We start from the raw sequence: 13,665 nt of genomic DNA on the forward strand, positions 1-13,665 counted from the left end.
GTCTGCACTGGCTTTTCCCCTTTGGGCTGGTGGGGAATAAGGATCAAGGTGTAGGAAGCAGCAAAGGTGTTTTGGCTATCAGAGATTAGGCTGAAGGGGAAAGAGCTGTGGTTGTGTTCTAAGTGGTGCATAAAGACTTCTCCTGCCTACTCTCTTGATTTACCAGCCCTGAGATTTCTGGGTAATCCAGATTCGACTCTCTGTGGTTATTTTCCAATGGACTGTCGTAGTTACTCTCTGGGAATCCATTCCTGTGGGGTGTCTGGTACCAAGAGCTGCTGCTGCTCAGGATTGGCCCCAGGGTCCAGGCCGTGCTACCCATGCTGCTCCTTGGCACCTCTATGGGCAGACCGCGGAAGAGCCAGGGTGGGAGACATGATTCAGAGAAAAGAAGGGCATGACTCTGGGGTGTTGGCACTGATATTGTCTTTGCCCTCTTATGGCTGGGCAGGTTTCTTTCCTTCCTACGCTGCTGCTAGTCAGAATATGCGAGTGCTGAGATGAACAGGTCAGCTAGCCCTGGGCATGGGGAACAGATACATGGCCACTGTCTGCCTCAGAGGCTGGATGCAGCCTGGGGCTGCCAATCCAAAGGCTCACAAACAGCAGTGGATCATGGCAGGAGGGTCAGTCTGGGCCCCAATACTTGCACTTTTGCCCTCCCCACCTCCATGCTCTGTAAATAGCAGAAATAGAGCCTCTCTTCCCTTTCCAAAGAACTGACAAAATTCCAGAGCCCACCCTGCCACCCCCTAAAATGCACCTCAGAGACCTCCCTGTCTAACCCATCCCTGCACCTCCACAAGCCGGACTGGGCCCCGTGCTTAGTGTCTCGAAATGGGTCTCGCCTTGCTCCATCCTGGCCATCCCCTGGGCTGACGCAGGGCAGGGAGCTGCCTGTGAGGGGGTCGTGTGCTCTTGGACGCTAACACTCTGTTTTTCCCCAGTGGTGCTACAAGAGGGAGTGCGTGCCCTTTGGTACGCGGCCAGAGGGAGTGGACGGCGCCTGGGGAGCCTGGTCCTCCTGGGGGGAGTGCAGCAGGACGTGCGGGGGAGGCGTATCGTCATCCATCCGCCACTGCGACAGCCCACGGTAGGTGAACTGCTCGCACCGCCGAATGCAACCCTTCGCCTCGGGGAGTACCCTGGCTTGCTGCCCCACCCGGCCACCACTGGTGGGGAACGTAGCAGCCATGTGCCCAAGCAGCGTGATCCATCCCACTTAGCCCTCTCTCTCCCCTTTTGTTCTCTGTTGGAAGGCCGACCATTGGAGGGAAGTACTGCCTGGGCGAGCGGAAACGCTACCGGTCGTGTAACACTGATGTAAGTAGCAAAAGGCCTCCTAGGGGGATGGTGGACTGTGAGGTTGATGTAGATCTGCAGCGGGAGACAGCAACAACCCAGACCAAAGCAATCGGGGGAAGGGTTCCATCACAAAGCAGGGAGATGGTCATTCCCCTCTGCATGGCTCTGGGAGTGCTGGGTGCCGGGCTGGCATCCACAGAACCAGAAATACAGTGACAAGCCGGGGCCAGTGCAGAAAAGAGCCACGAAACGATCAGAGGGATTCAGTTGCGACCGAAGCTTGAAAGAGTGACGTGGCTAATTGATGAGATGTCACAGCACCAGCTTACACATACCTGCAGGATGGGAAAGGAGCTATTTGTGGGGTCCTTGGAGTCAAGAACAAGGAACCGGGAGGGGGGGGGGTGAAATTAACAAAGGAGAATTTGAGGAGAACTCTCTGACTCTGAGATAATGCTGATGACTTTGTTGCAATAGCAGTGGCAAGCCCTGGTCAGGGATCACGGCCCTACTGTTCTAGGGGCTGAAGACAAACTTAACAAAAAGTTTGTGCCCCAAAGCTTCTATTAAACAGTGAAGCAGTGTCCCAAGGCAAGGGGTGAAATCCTCATAAGAGGCAAATGGAAAGTTAACCTAAAGCTAGACTAGAAGGCGTCTGGTAGAGGGCAATCCTGCATCTGTCCCAAAGACAGTGGCTGAATGGCCTAGAACAGTGGTTTTCAACGAGGGGTACCGGTACCCCTGGGGGTAGGCAGAGCTCTTCCAGGCAGTACATCAACTCATCTAGATACTTGCTTAGTTTACAACAGGCTACATTAAAAGCGAAGCCAGTACAAACCAAAATTTCATACAGACAATGTCTTATTTGTACTACTCTATATACTATCCACTGAAATGTAAGTACAATATTTATATTCCAATTGATTTATTTTATAATTCTAGGGTAGAGATGAGAAAGTCAGCATTTTTTCAGCAATAGTGTGCTGTGACCCTTGTGATTGTGTGAGCAAGTCGTTTTAAAGTGAGGTGAAACTTGAGGGTACCCAAGACAAATCAGGCTCCTGTCTGGAAAGGTTGAGAGCCACTGGCTACAGCCTTTACCCTCCCTAACATCTATGATTCTGGGATTTCATTGCTGCCAGGTCTCAGCTCCCAGCCTGTATCTCCAACCTTTGTGACTTTTATATTCATTTGCAGGCTGCTAGTGACGTTAATGGCATTAGTCCAGTGGTTCTCTAACCTTTTATATTGGTGACCCCTTTCACAAAGCAAGCCTCTGAGTGTGACCCCCCCTTATAAATTAAAAACACATTTTCATATTTAACATTATTTAAATGCTACGTTCATTACCCTATTTTTAATGAATGAACCTTTTCTCACCACTTTTAAATTAAGACTAAAACATATTTTTATTGAATTGTTTTAAGCATTAAAGGGTTTTTTTTTAATGGTTATTGTTTAATACTGGGGACATGAAGAAACTTTGCCGATATCACTTTTCACAGCAGACTTAGCGCTCCACTGCCACCCTTACTTCTGCACTGCTGCTGGCTACAGCGCTGCCTTCATAATACCTAATAACCTTGCAATGCCAAGGGGCCGCGGCCCCCAGTTTGAGAACCCCTGCATTGGTCGTTGAGAGCCTTCCAATTGCCTTCAGTTGGCGATGTATCAGGCCCCTGACTTGATTCACAAATGAATGGGATGCTTGCACGCATGAGTCTCATCTGCAGACACACAGGTTGGGATCCAATGGCAGTTGCCATTGGCCTTCATGCTGTGCTTAGGTTTAGAAAGAAGATGCCCCTCCAATGCTACAGTTGGTCAGGGACATCACTGGCAGGGGTTGTTGGCTTTCCCCTTGACGTGCCGATCGTTGGCCATTGTTGGAAGCAAGATGCCCATGTAAAAGGACCATGGCTCTACTCTGATACGGCAGTTTCTCCTTGTAGGGCTTATGCATGGTCACCCTGGCTCTCTGCTAGGCTCTAGGGAAGCCACTAATCTCACTTGAATCTGTGCCCGCAGGACTGCCCTCCAGGTTCCCATGACTTCCGAGAGCTGCAGTGCGCCGAGTTCGACAACATCCCCTTCCGAGGGAAATACTACACCTGGAAGACGTACCGAGGAGGTGAGTGGCACAGGACTTGTCCGGCACTGTTCCTCTCGCTGCTTCACCAGAGCATCTCTGGGCCTCAGTGACTCTGGCAGCCAGAATTGGAGCAGAGTCTTATTAACAGGAGCAAATTCATCAAATGTGCAGATTCGTCAAATCTGCAGATTGGCAAATTTCATCAAATCTGTCTTTCCATAGGTCCCCCATTCCTGTGGCACCCCAGTCCCTTTTGAGAAGCTGTCTGCATCCACATTTAGAGGGACTCTTGCGTGACAAATAGAAACACACTTCACTGATTGAAGTCTTGTTCTCCTCCGGCAGCTGACTGCTGGCGTGATGACGCCACCCAGCAGTTCTCCTGCTCTTGTTCACCATTACTCTATGCAGCTGCTTTTTAAATTCCTAGCTATGCAGTCTAAAATCCAATAGGAGAGGAGCTGTTTAGTTTATTTCTTTGGATCTGATTGTTCTTTAATCTCTGAGTGGTATAAACAAGAAGACCAGAAACAAAAACAGGAATTGCTTAGTGACTGAAACCACTGCTCAATTTAGTTCACTACCCAGCCTTTGGCATTGGCCAACACTTGATGGCATTGAGGAAAAGTGAAATCCTCCCATAATTAGGCTAGATGAATAATTGTTTTTTGTTTGTTTGGTGGCCGAACCAAAAAATTATGGGGGGGGAGTATTTCTGAGTCAGACGAAATGACAGTTTTTCAGCGTTTTTTGTCAGAATGTAAAACCAGACAATTTTTTGTTTTGGCTTGAATGAAAAAACAAAATATTCCATTTATGGGTGTGTTTTACTCTCCCGGGAGATTTTAAGATAAATTTCACTTCATTTCTAAACGAGATGTTGTTTCAAAATGAAAAGTTGAACCATTTTCTTTTGAAAAATATTGAAATGTTTTGACTTCATCAGAATTCCACGCACCCACCCACCCCTTGTTTTTTTTCTGGCCTAAACTATTTGACCGAAATTCGTGAACAGTTTCAGTTGACCTGAAGCTATAATTTTCAGCAAATAGTTTATTTGCTGAAAATTTTTTCCTCAGCTCTACCCATAATGTCCCTAGCCTCACTCCCACACACAGATTTCACGTTTCAGCACCTGGCATTTTAGTCTGTGCCCAGTCAATTGGGGAAGAGAGCGGTGTCTATCCTCTGAACTAGCTAGTTGCTAGCAGGGCCCCCTCTTCTCTTTGGGCAGTTCTAACAGGTCTTGTAGAAGTGAATGGCTAACGGGAAGGTGGGAGAGGAAGATCTGTGGGGCAGAAATCTTTTCATAATGAGAAAGAACAGTGCGTCTCCTTCATGTACTTAATGAACTTGACTGGGGAACTCCTTTGCAGCTGTGTAAATAAGCTTACCTCCCCGGGGGGACCCTGCACCAGGAACAGATGTGCTGAGGCTGCAGGGGATGGATCAATAAAAATGTAATAAAATGGCAAAGCAATAAGTCAGACAATGACCCTGAGGGATTCCATGTGGAAAATGCAGTTGAAATACTTGCCTGGACCTCTTGCTCAGTCCTCGCTGAGAGATAGACATGGCCTGGTGTCTGACTATGGGGCTTGGTGCAGGGCACCATTGGCTGGTTGCACTTCACAGATTCTCAGGGTGAGAAGGGACCTCAGGAGGTTATCTAGTCCAACCCTCTGCTCAAAGCAGGGCCAACCCCCAGACAGATTTTTGCCCTGGATCCCTAAATGGCCCCCTCAAGGCTTGAACTTGCAACCCTGGGTTTAGCAGGCTAAGGCTCAAACCACTGAGTTGTCCGTCCCCCCTCCTGCCTTCCAGTCCACCTCTCTGAGCCGGATTTTCTCTATGACTTTGAGTAAGGCGCTTCCCTGCTCCTTGCCTCAGTTTCCCTGTATGAAAAATAAGATGATAAAACTCATCTTCCTCTGAGCAGGACAGGAGACATCATAAGTTAACGTCTGCAAAGCACTGCAGAGTTGTCTCTCTTTGAAAACATCCTGGTTTTGCTTTTGGCCTTGATAATTAATAAGAGTACTTAGCTCATATGCACCCTGTTCATGCACAAACTTGAAAGCTCTTTGCAAAGACAAGTCAGTATCATTGGGTCTGTTCCACAGATGGGGAAAGCCAGGCACGCAGAAGGGAAATGATTTGCCTCTGGTCACACCAGCAGAAGTGGGAATAGGACCTAGGTACCCCAAATCCTAACCTAGTGTCCCAGCTACTGGCTAGCTTTTAGCCAGGTATTCCATCTCCCTCGGGAATAGCTAAGGAGTACTGTGCACACTGTGATAACGCTGTCTAGTCTGCAATGGCAGAGAGCATGTTGAATGGTGACTGTTGTCAGTATTCTTAGAGGAGACTCCTGACCACCAAAGTGCAAGAAAGGGGAACCGAGGACTGAGAGGCAAAGGCTAACTGGGCCCCATATGAAGGCCCCAGAGGTCAATGGGGACAGTGGCGCTAGCCAGGCTATCACAGCTGTTTTGTGCACGGGAATATCAGTGGCTGGTCTGAGGTGGCTCTGCCAGTCAAATCCCCGAGGATCAGGGTAGCTCAGAGCGAGTGCTGCTGGGTGTCCTTTGGGAGGCGTGGGAGCAAGTCTGCTGAAGACAATAGTACTACCCCAGAGGGGAACCTGCTACGTGTCTGTTTGGAGGAGGGAGAGGTTGTCTCAGGCCATCCCATTTGCATCTGATATTTTCTCCCCTAACCACATGTTGCAGCAAAACCCCATACCGCAAAACCCTTTGATCTGCTAATGCTTCAGAGGTGGCACCAGTTCCCTCAGAGCTTCCAAGGATCCATCAGGGATGATGTTCTTCTCTCCTTATCTCCCATCCACCTGGCCTGGAGTGTGGTTCAGCCACTCCTCCTGTCTGGCTGCTGGGCAGAGAGGGATTCAGTCCCCTTCTTCTCTCTCCCAGGCTTCAGTCCACCCATGGGACATACTCTGGTCCGTCCTGGAGTCTTTCCTGAGTTCTCATAGTGCTCTCTGCTCCTTCAGCTGGTGCCATCTTGGGACAGAGCCTCTGGCAGCTGCTGCCTCACCCTGCGGGGAAATCTGGTACCCAGCACCTGAAAAGTCAGCTCCAAGTGCCTCTGGCTGCTTATTCCCCCTTTCACTAGCCCCCTCAGAAAGGCTCCTGTCCGAGTTAACCAGTTTCATCTCTCAGATCTGGGCTGGCTCCCACAGCAAGGGTCATCAAGATGTCCTGCGTGTTATTGCACCGGGATGCCACCTTTTCACCAGCATGGCTGCCATTGTGTGGGACAGGAAGGGAGGCCCTGTGCTGGGCAAGATCCCACCTAGGGCCAACCCAGCAGGCCCAAGAGCTGTCTTTATTAGCAAGGTTTAAAGGCACAGAGCATCCCCATGGCTCAGCTGGGGGAGGGAGCCAGTTTCCGGGGAAGATAGGAGCAGTCGGCTGAAGGCCTGGTGCCAGCTGCCGGGTCACTGGCAAGTTGAGGTTGGGTTTTGCCTGGGGCCGGTACGGCATGTTTTCCTTGTGGTGATTTATAACGATCCTGGAGCCTAGACCCTGGGAGTGCAGGATACACAGACCCAGCGAGAAGCACTGAGCTCAGCCTGTCCAAGTTTAACAGTCAGCAGATACCTCTTGGAATGTGGCTTTAATTGTTTGTTTATTTTGTTTTATTCGCTTAGTTATTCATTTTGCTCTTGGCGAACGTCAGAGCCAAGGGAGCGGGGAGCAGCTCATGGGGTCGGGGTGGGGAACCAGGGTCTGCTGAAAACAGGAGAGATTGCTCATCATAAGCTATTATGCACTTTAATTCCTTCTGGGGGAGGTAGTGGGGACGGGTGAGCAGCGGGAACAAAACACGTCCTCTGCAGCAAAGCATTGTGGATAAATGCAGGCACCCATGGCTGTTCTTTCTTATTGACTTTGGACAAAGCCAAAGAACACACATCTTGGTGTTTCTGATGAATGTTGTGTGGATCAGCCTAGTTTTCAAAATTTGGAATTTTCACACTATTTACCCATGATCCTTTGTTGCTCAGGAGCTTGTGTCCCATCAGTCTCTTTGGTTTCCCAGCTGCCTATGAGCTGGTGCAGAATAACAGCACTAACATTCGCTGGAAAGCCAGCAAACCAGCATGGTTCTGCCCCGAGAAAGGAGGTTGGGAAAGTGGCCTTTCTTACCCAGCAAACCCACCCCTGGGGTGTATTCAGAGCCATGACAGCTCAACGCAGATAAGCTTTCAGCCCTATTCATCCTGCAGAGCCAACCCAGCTTGGGAAGAGTGAGCTGGATTCTCTCCTGGCTCAGCATGGCCAACACAAGTGGTTACCTCCATTCGCGACGTGGGGCCAAATTCTGATCTCACTTAACCCCATGCAATCACAATGAAGTAAGAGAGGGCCAAATTTGAAGACAATAGGGTAGCAAAAGATCTGCCGTCCTCGTGATCATGTTGGGCCTGATTCTTCTCTCATTTATACACTTTTACACCTGTGTAACCCTGTTCACTTCAGTGGAACTACTACTGGTTTACGCTGCTGCAGGAAGGAGCGGAACCAGGCCCTTTTTTTGTATGTTGCATCCCCTGGCCTCTTTCATCTATCTTTGGCTTTGAGGTTTGTGTGTCCTTTAGCACAGGAGCTGTATCTCTAGGTTTGGAAAGGCCTAGCACTCTCTCTAAATTAATAAATAGGAATAATAAAAGAAGGCAGATTCAAGCTAGTGGATCTTTATTTCTAGCCAGGATGCATGAGAAGGGAAAGGTCCCACTTGAATCTCAGAGCCCAGGTTGAATTGGTAGTGTTGGTAGGTAAAAAAACCCAAAACAACAATTAACCCATATCCATAGAGTTGACGGCCAGAAGGGCCCATGAGATCTGATCTCCTGTATAACACAAGCCATTAATTTTCACCCAAATATTAAACCCAAAGGCCTTAGTTAAACACTAAACCAGGAGTCCCCAACGTGGTGCCCGCGGGCGCCATGGCGCCCGCAGGGGCATCTAAATGCGCCCGCGTCCTGGCCCGTGGTGGAGCATCTGCCAAAATGCCACCGAATTTCTGCAGCGTTCTGGTGGCAACACCTCTCGATGACATCACTTGTCGGTGGCAAGTGATGTCATCGAGAGGTGTCGCCGCTGAAATGCCACAGAAATTCAGCGGCAACACCACTCGATGACGTCACTTGCCGCCAACAAGCGATGTCATCAAGAGGCATCACCGCTGAAACACCGCAGAAATTTGTCAGCGACGCCTCTCGATGACGTCACTTGTTGGCGGCAAGTGACATCATCGAGAGGCATCACCGCCAAAATGCCACAGAAATTCGGTGGCATTTTGGCGGGTGCTCCATCGCCACCACGGTCCTTCGTCTGGCTCCCGCCAGGCGAAAAGATTGGGGACCACTGCACTAAACTATTTCAGTCCTCACGTGGCTGGAGTCTGTGCCACAGGTAGAGAGCAGGAGAGATCAAAGTGCCATCCGTGCCCAATGCCTTTGAAATGGCAAGGAACTGATTAGATGAGATACACCCAGATGATCCCAGCAGGTGAACCACACTGCACAGAAAGGCGACCCTCCCCCCCAGTCATTCTCATAAACTGAGCAATCTTAACATGGAGCCTGATGCCTCTGTGCCATTTTCTAGAGTCACCATTCAGAGCAGGACCACTTTGCAAGGCTCTCGATGAATCCTGAAGTCAGTGGCTTCTCAGGCCAGCGCAGGCCATGTGACATGGTCGTGCCGCTCAGCAGTGGTGTTACTTCTCCAAGACATAGTAATGCTGCTTTTCTCGGGGCCTGGTCACTACAGCTGGAGTCAGCGCCAGGGCCAGGTTTTCAAAAGAGCCCGTCACCCAGCACTGACCACTGAGAACAATTCCCCCTTCCTCCCCCTTCCATTGAGAAGAAGGGGAGCTGCCAGACATTGAATGCTTATGAAAATCTGGCCCTCAGCTCCCACATAGGGGAAGCCCAGAATGTGCCCCGATCCTTAAAGGAGCTTCACGGGATCCTACAGTATGACCAGCCCCTGTCCCTGCAGTTAGGAGAAAGCCGATCATCAGCAAAACTTCCTTGCTGGTGAATGCAGCACACGAGCCATTTCCTAGAATCACAGAACTGGAAGGGACCTTGAGAGGTCGTCTAGTCCAGTGCCCTGCACTCAAGGCAGGACTAATTATTATCTAGACCATCCCTGGCAGGTGTTTGTCTAACCTGCTCTTAAAAATCCCCAGTGACAGAGATTCTACAACCTACCCTGGCAATTTATTCCAGTGCTTAACCACTCTGACCGTTAGGAAGTTTTTCGACTGATCTAGCCAGAAAGATGCAAGTGCAAGCAAATATCCCAGGTAACACAGTGAAGTGCCTTTAGTTAAGACGAGCCAGATCCAAACCCCCTCAATCAAGTGGAGAATTCAGAACTGGGTTTCAATTTTGCTGTTTAGAAATATGTCTCTCTGAAATTCACAAGCCAGTTAGGTTCCCAGCAAGCTGCCAGCGAGGCCTCTGGGGTCACAGATTTGGTCCCTGGCTGTTCTCCCATTAAGCATGTTCACAAAGGCCCCCCCAAAAAAATGGACTTTAAGAATCTGGAACTGGGCCACACACCCCTACCCCCCGCACACACACTGGGGCAGAACTCCCTCCTCCATTCCTTACTGAATGGCCTGGGAGCCCTGCTAAGCCAACACCCCTATTCCACAGCATCCTGTGCCAAGGGAAAGAGAAACCACAGCATCGGAAACCTCGGAGAGCAGCAGCAACAAGTTGCAGCAGCGTGGGTTCCCCTGCCCACATCCCCAGACAGCACCTGCTTTTACACACAGGGTGGGGAAACCCGCCTCTCTGAAGTGTAATGGTGAAAGCCTGGTCCAGCCGCCAGCAAGAGTCAGGCAGGTCGGGACAAAACACAGAAGACAGAGATGGCAAAGGGCTAATAGGCCCCATGCAATCCAGCTGCTTTGTTCCACCCGGCTACGCCCCATTGATTGTTAGTATCGCTGTTATTTCATTCATTTGCATTGTCCTCGGAGGATCTCCAAACCCTTTGCAAAGACTGAGAGAGCCTGTGAGGTGTGTCAGGGATGGACCGAGACCCTTTGATCCCCCACAGAAAGGCGGGGGTGGAGTGAGCCAGCACTCTTCAGCATTGAGACAGGAAGTGAGGAGTGTCACAGGAGCTCAGGGAGGCAGTGGGTGGGAATCGGTTAAACGGAATGGGGCAGACCTAGCACTGCCTGTCCTTGCGATCCCATTGGACTCTGAAGGCTAAACTCTGCCCTCAGGGACCCCGTCACTGGTTCAGCTGGTGTAAGCGAATGCAGAGTTCGCTGCAGTGGAATGGCCTGGCATGTCAGAAACGGGAAAATTTGGCCCATTGCCATAACTCAAGTTGGAGTTTGGCCAGGACACCAAGATTAAGGCTCCTCACATACTGTGAACTTCCATTTCACCTCTCATCTGGATGATGGTATCTACAGAGCAGCACCGCACCCCCTAGAGCCATGCTGGGCCATTGCCACCTATTTCCTAACTGGCACCTCTTCTTGCTGCGCTCAGTCGTTTCCCAGCCAAATACAATCATGGCTTGGCCCCGCTGTTTACATGATCACAGCAGCGTGTAGCTTGGCAGCAGCCCACAAGCTAGCCATCGGGGACTAGTTCATTTGCACAACAGCTTGTACGTTTTCTTTTCTTTAAATCTTCCATCCACTGAGGAACCAAATACATAAACCACCACCAGAACCAGATCCATCAATCCAGAGTAACTCCGCCAATAGGGTTTACACCACTGCCGGGGAGATCCGAATTGGGTCCCAGCTGCAGAGCCATTCCCCTTTTAGCGGTGGCTTGTTTGTGCCCTGCTGCACGGCTAGCTCTTCTGCCTCGTGTCTGTACTGCATGAACCAAAACCGGAGTTGCAATACTATAAACGGGCATTGAGAGAGCAGGGACAAGTCTTCGTGCTCCATGGCCCAGGCTGGGGCAGAGTGGCCTAGGAGGGACCATGTGTGAAGGGGTACCATCAGGATGCACGTGGCTAATGCCAATAGCAAGAAGGCTGCAACGAGCTCCCTGTTTTCTGGCTTAGAAAGGAGCCAAGTGGCTTTGCTTCATGACCTGTTTGTTTAGTTCTCTTGGAGGCTGCGCAGGGCTACTGGCCAGTGCTGCCACTGATTTGCAGGAGCGCAGCCTGTTTGTCATGAGCTTCCTTGGACAAATACAGCTTGGGAAGCCTTCACTGAGCAGCATGCATAGGGGCTGATCCATTGGAGTCAGCGGAAAAACTCCCAGGGACCTCAGTAGGCTCTGGATGAGGCCCTGAGTGAGTGAGGCAGAAAACCATGTGGGAGAAGGAGGTAGTTTCTCTCTCCATTTCACTTAAAATCCATTTTTTTTTTGTTTTAAAGAAAAGCTCTCCCAGCTTCAAGCCTTTCTCAAATCCCCCACCAAACAGCTGGCCAGGGGAAGTTGCCAATAAACCATCATCTGCTCACAGAGAGATTTCTCAGACCCTGGGCCATCCTGGGCTTTGGCAGGGAGCGGGCTGCGGGAGGTACCCGAGATGTGCTTCCTCTCAGCAAAGCAGCTCTGCTCCTCTCTCCCAGCCCCCTCCAACCACGCAACTTCATTCCAGCCTGTCGGTTTGTAAGGGTGGTGACCCCTCCACACTGGAGCCCAAGCCATAGGGAACCAGGGCGTGAGGCATAAAAAGGGGATGCATCATAGCCATGGGGAGGCATCATGGTCCCATGGTGAAATGTTGTTCTGCGTGTATCAGTGGCTTCCAAAGAAATCAGGGCCCCATGTGCCAGGAGCTGCCCAGACACAGAGTGGGAGACAGCCCCTGCCTCAGGGAGCTCATCATCTAAACAGACAGGACAGGCCAAGGGCAGGAGGGGAGACACATATAGGCAGTGACTTGCCCTTGTCTTGACTCCTTGTCCGCTGTCCTTATCTACAAGACAAACTTCTTGGGATGTGGCACAACTTGACACCAGCTGCTTGGTATTTGCGTATAACCATAGGAGGTGGCTGGTACAAGCAGCCAGGGAAAGGGCAGAGACAACCACTGTAGGATCTTCTGTTCCATTTTATCCTGGAGAATTCACCCCGGTGAGCAGATCTCCCCTTCTCTCCCATGCAGTGTCCCAAGTCGGCTTGCTCCCTTCTACTGGGGCATCTTGCCCATTGAGCTGGGCAAATGGGTTGTTAATTTGCCTAACCGGTTATGACACAGTAGATCAAAACAAATGGTTTCCAGTTTTACTTTCTCATCAGAAAAAGTAAATAAGCCATGGACATTTAGCACAAGGCTGGGAGGCCTGGGATTTCATAGTCACCTGAGTGGACTAGCCTGTTCAGCCAGATTGCCTGCCTGCTGGCTGGCATCCCTGTGCACATAGCCACCGCCAAGACATGACACAGGATGTTGGTGTTCCATCGGCAAGTTAGCCTAAAGAGACTTTACCCCAGATTGACCTGCTAGGAGCCAGACTGTTCTGGCCTCAGCTGGAGGTCTCGCTCGCTCGCTTTCTCTATTTGCTGATTTCACTTGGAAAGAAGGTTGAATTCTGAGGGATTTAAGCAAAAGAAAAAAAACAACATCCTCCTGGGCTGTAATATGGAGAAGCCAAGGAGGAAAGCCAGAGCCTCCCCCAGAGCAGGATTCATACCTGCCAGTTTTTCCCTCCCTCTCGCCCGAGTTCTTACACCCTGCACCATTCCTGTAGGTGTTGCAACAAAGCAGGGGCAAAGGAAGGAATTTGGCCATCATGCCACCAATCCCTGATCCCTTTTTTCCGTCTTTAGCATAGAATGTTTTTCACTCCCATTTTCCGTGTTGGCTGCTTTTGTGAGCCTGTGATGGTTACGCTTTGGGCCGGTTGCTGCCGTAGGCTGAACATAGGACAGCAGCAATAGGAGAGTATTATAGGAAAGAGCGAGAGGATCCCACAGCTGCTGAAATGGAGAAGGAGACAGGGAAGGGGGAGGAAGCAAGGCTGTGTCATGATTTAGCTGTTTTACAGGGGGAGAGGGAGGGTTCTACATTTGGTCTCACTTCTCCTGCAGGGGAGACTGACACAGGGGAGGAAGGGGGTTGCGTGTGTGGAGCAGTTTAAAGAAACATTTGCAAGTCCTGAAATGAGACCGCTGAGTCTTTGGCTGGTTCTCGGTCCCACCTTGTTGCATATTCAGTCTCATGCTCAAATGATGGAAGAAATGAGAGGTTCCCTTCAAGATGTGGATACAACAGGAAAGCGAGTGGCTC

The 13,665-nt window shown here is 50.4% G+C and overlaps 1 protein-coding gene across 1 annotated transcript in view; it reads left to right on the forward strand.

Annotated features, from left to right (window-relative positions):
* The window catches only part of ADAMTS10 (ADAM metallopeptidase with thrombospondin type 1 motif 10), a 96,436-nt gene that overhangs the window by 56,381 nt on the left and 26,390 nt on the right, over positions 1 to 13,665 (forward strand). The window contains exons 13-15 of the mRNA XM_075071357.1: positions 948 to 1,093; positions 1,260 to 1,323; positions 3,334 to 3,436. Coding sequence (XP_074927458.1) covers positions 948 to 1,093; positions 1,260 to 1,323; positions 3,334 to 3,436 — 313 coding nt within the window. The remainder of the gene's footprint in view (positions 1 to 947; positions 1,094 to 1,259; positions 1,324 to 3,333; positions 3,437 to 13,665) is intronic.

This window comes from Chelonoidis abingdonii, chromosome 11, assembly GCF_003597395.2.
Source record: "Chelonoidis abingdonii isolate Lonesome George chromosome 11, CheloAbing_2.0, whole genome shotgun sequence".
Lineage (NCBI taxonomy): Eukaryota > Metazoa > Chordata > Testudines > Testudinidae > Chelonoidis > Chelonoidis abingdonii.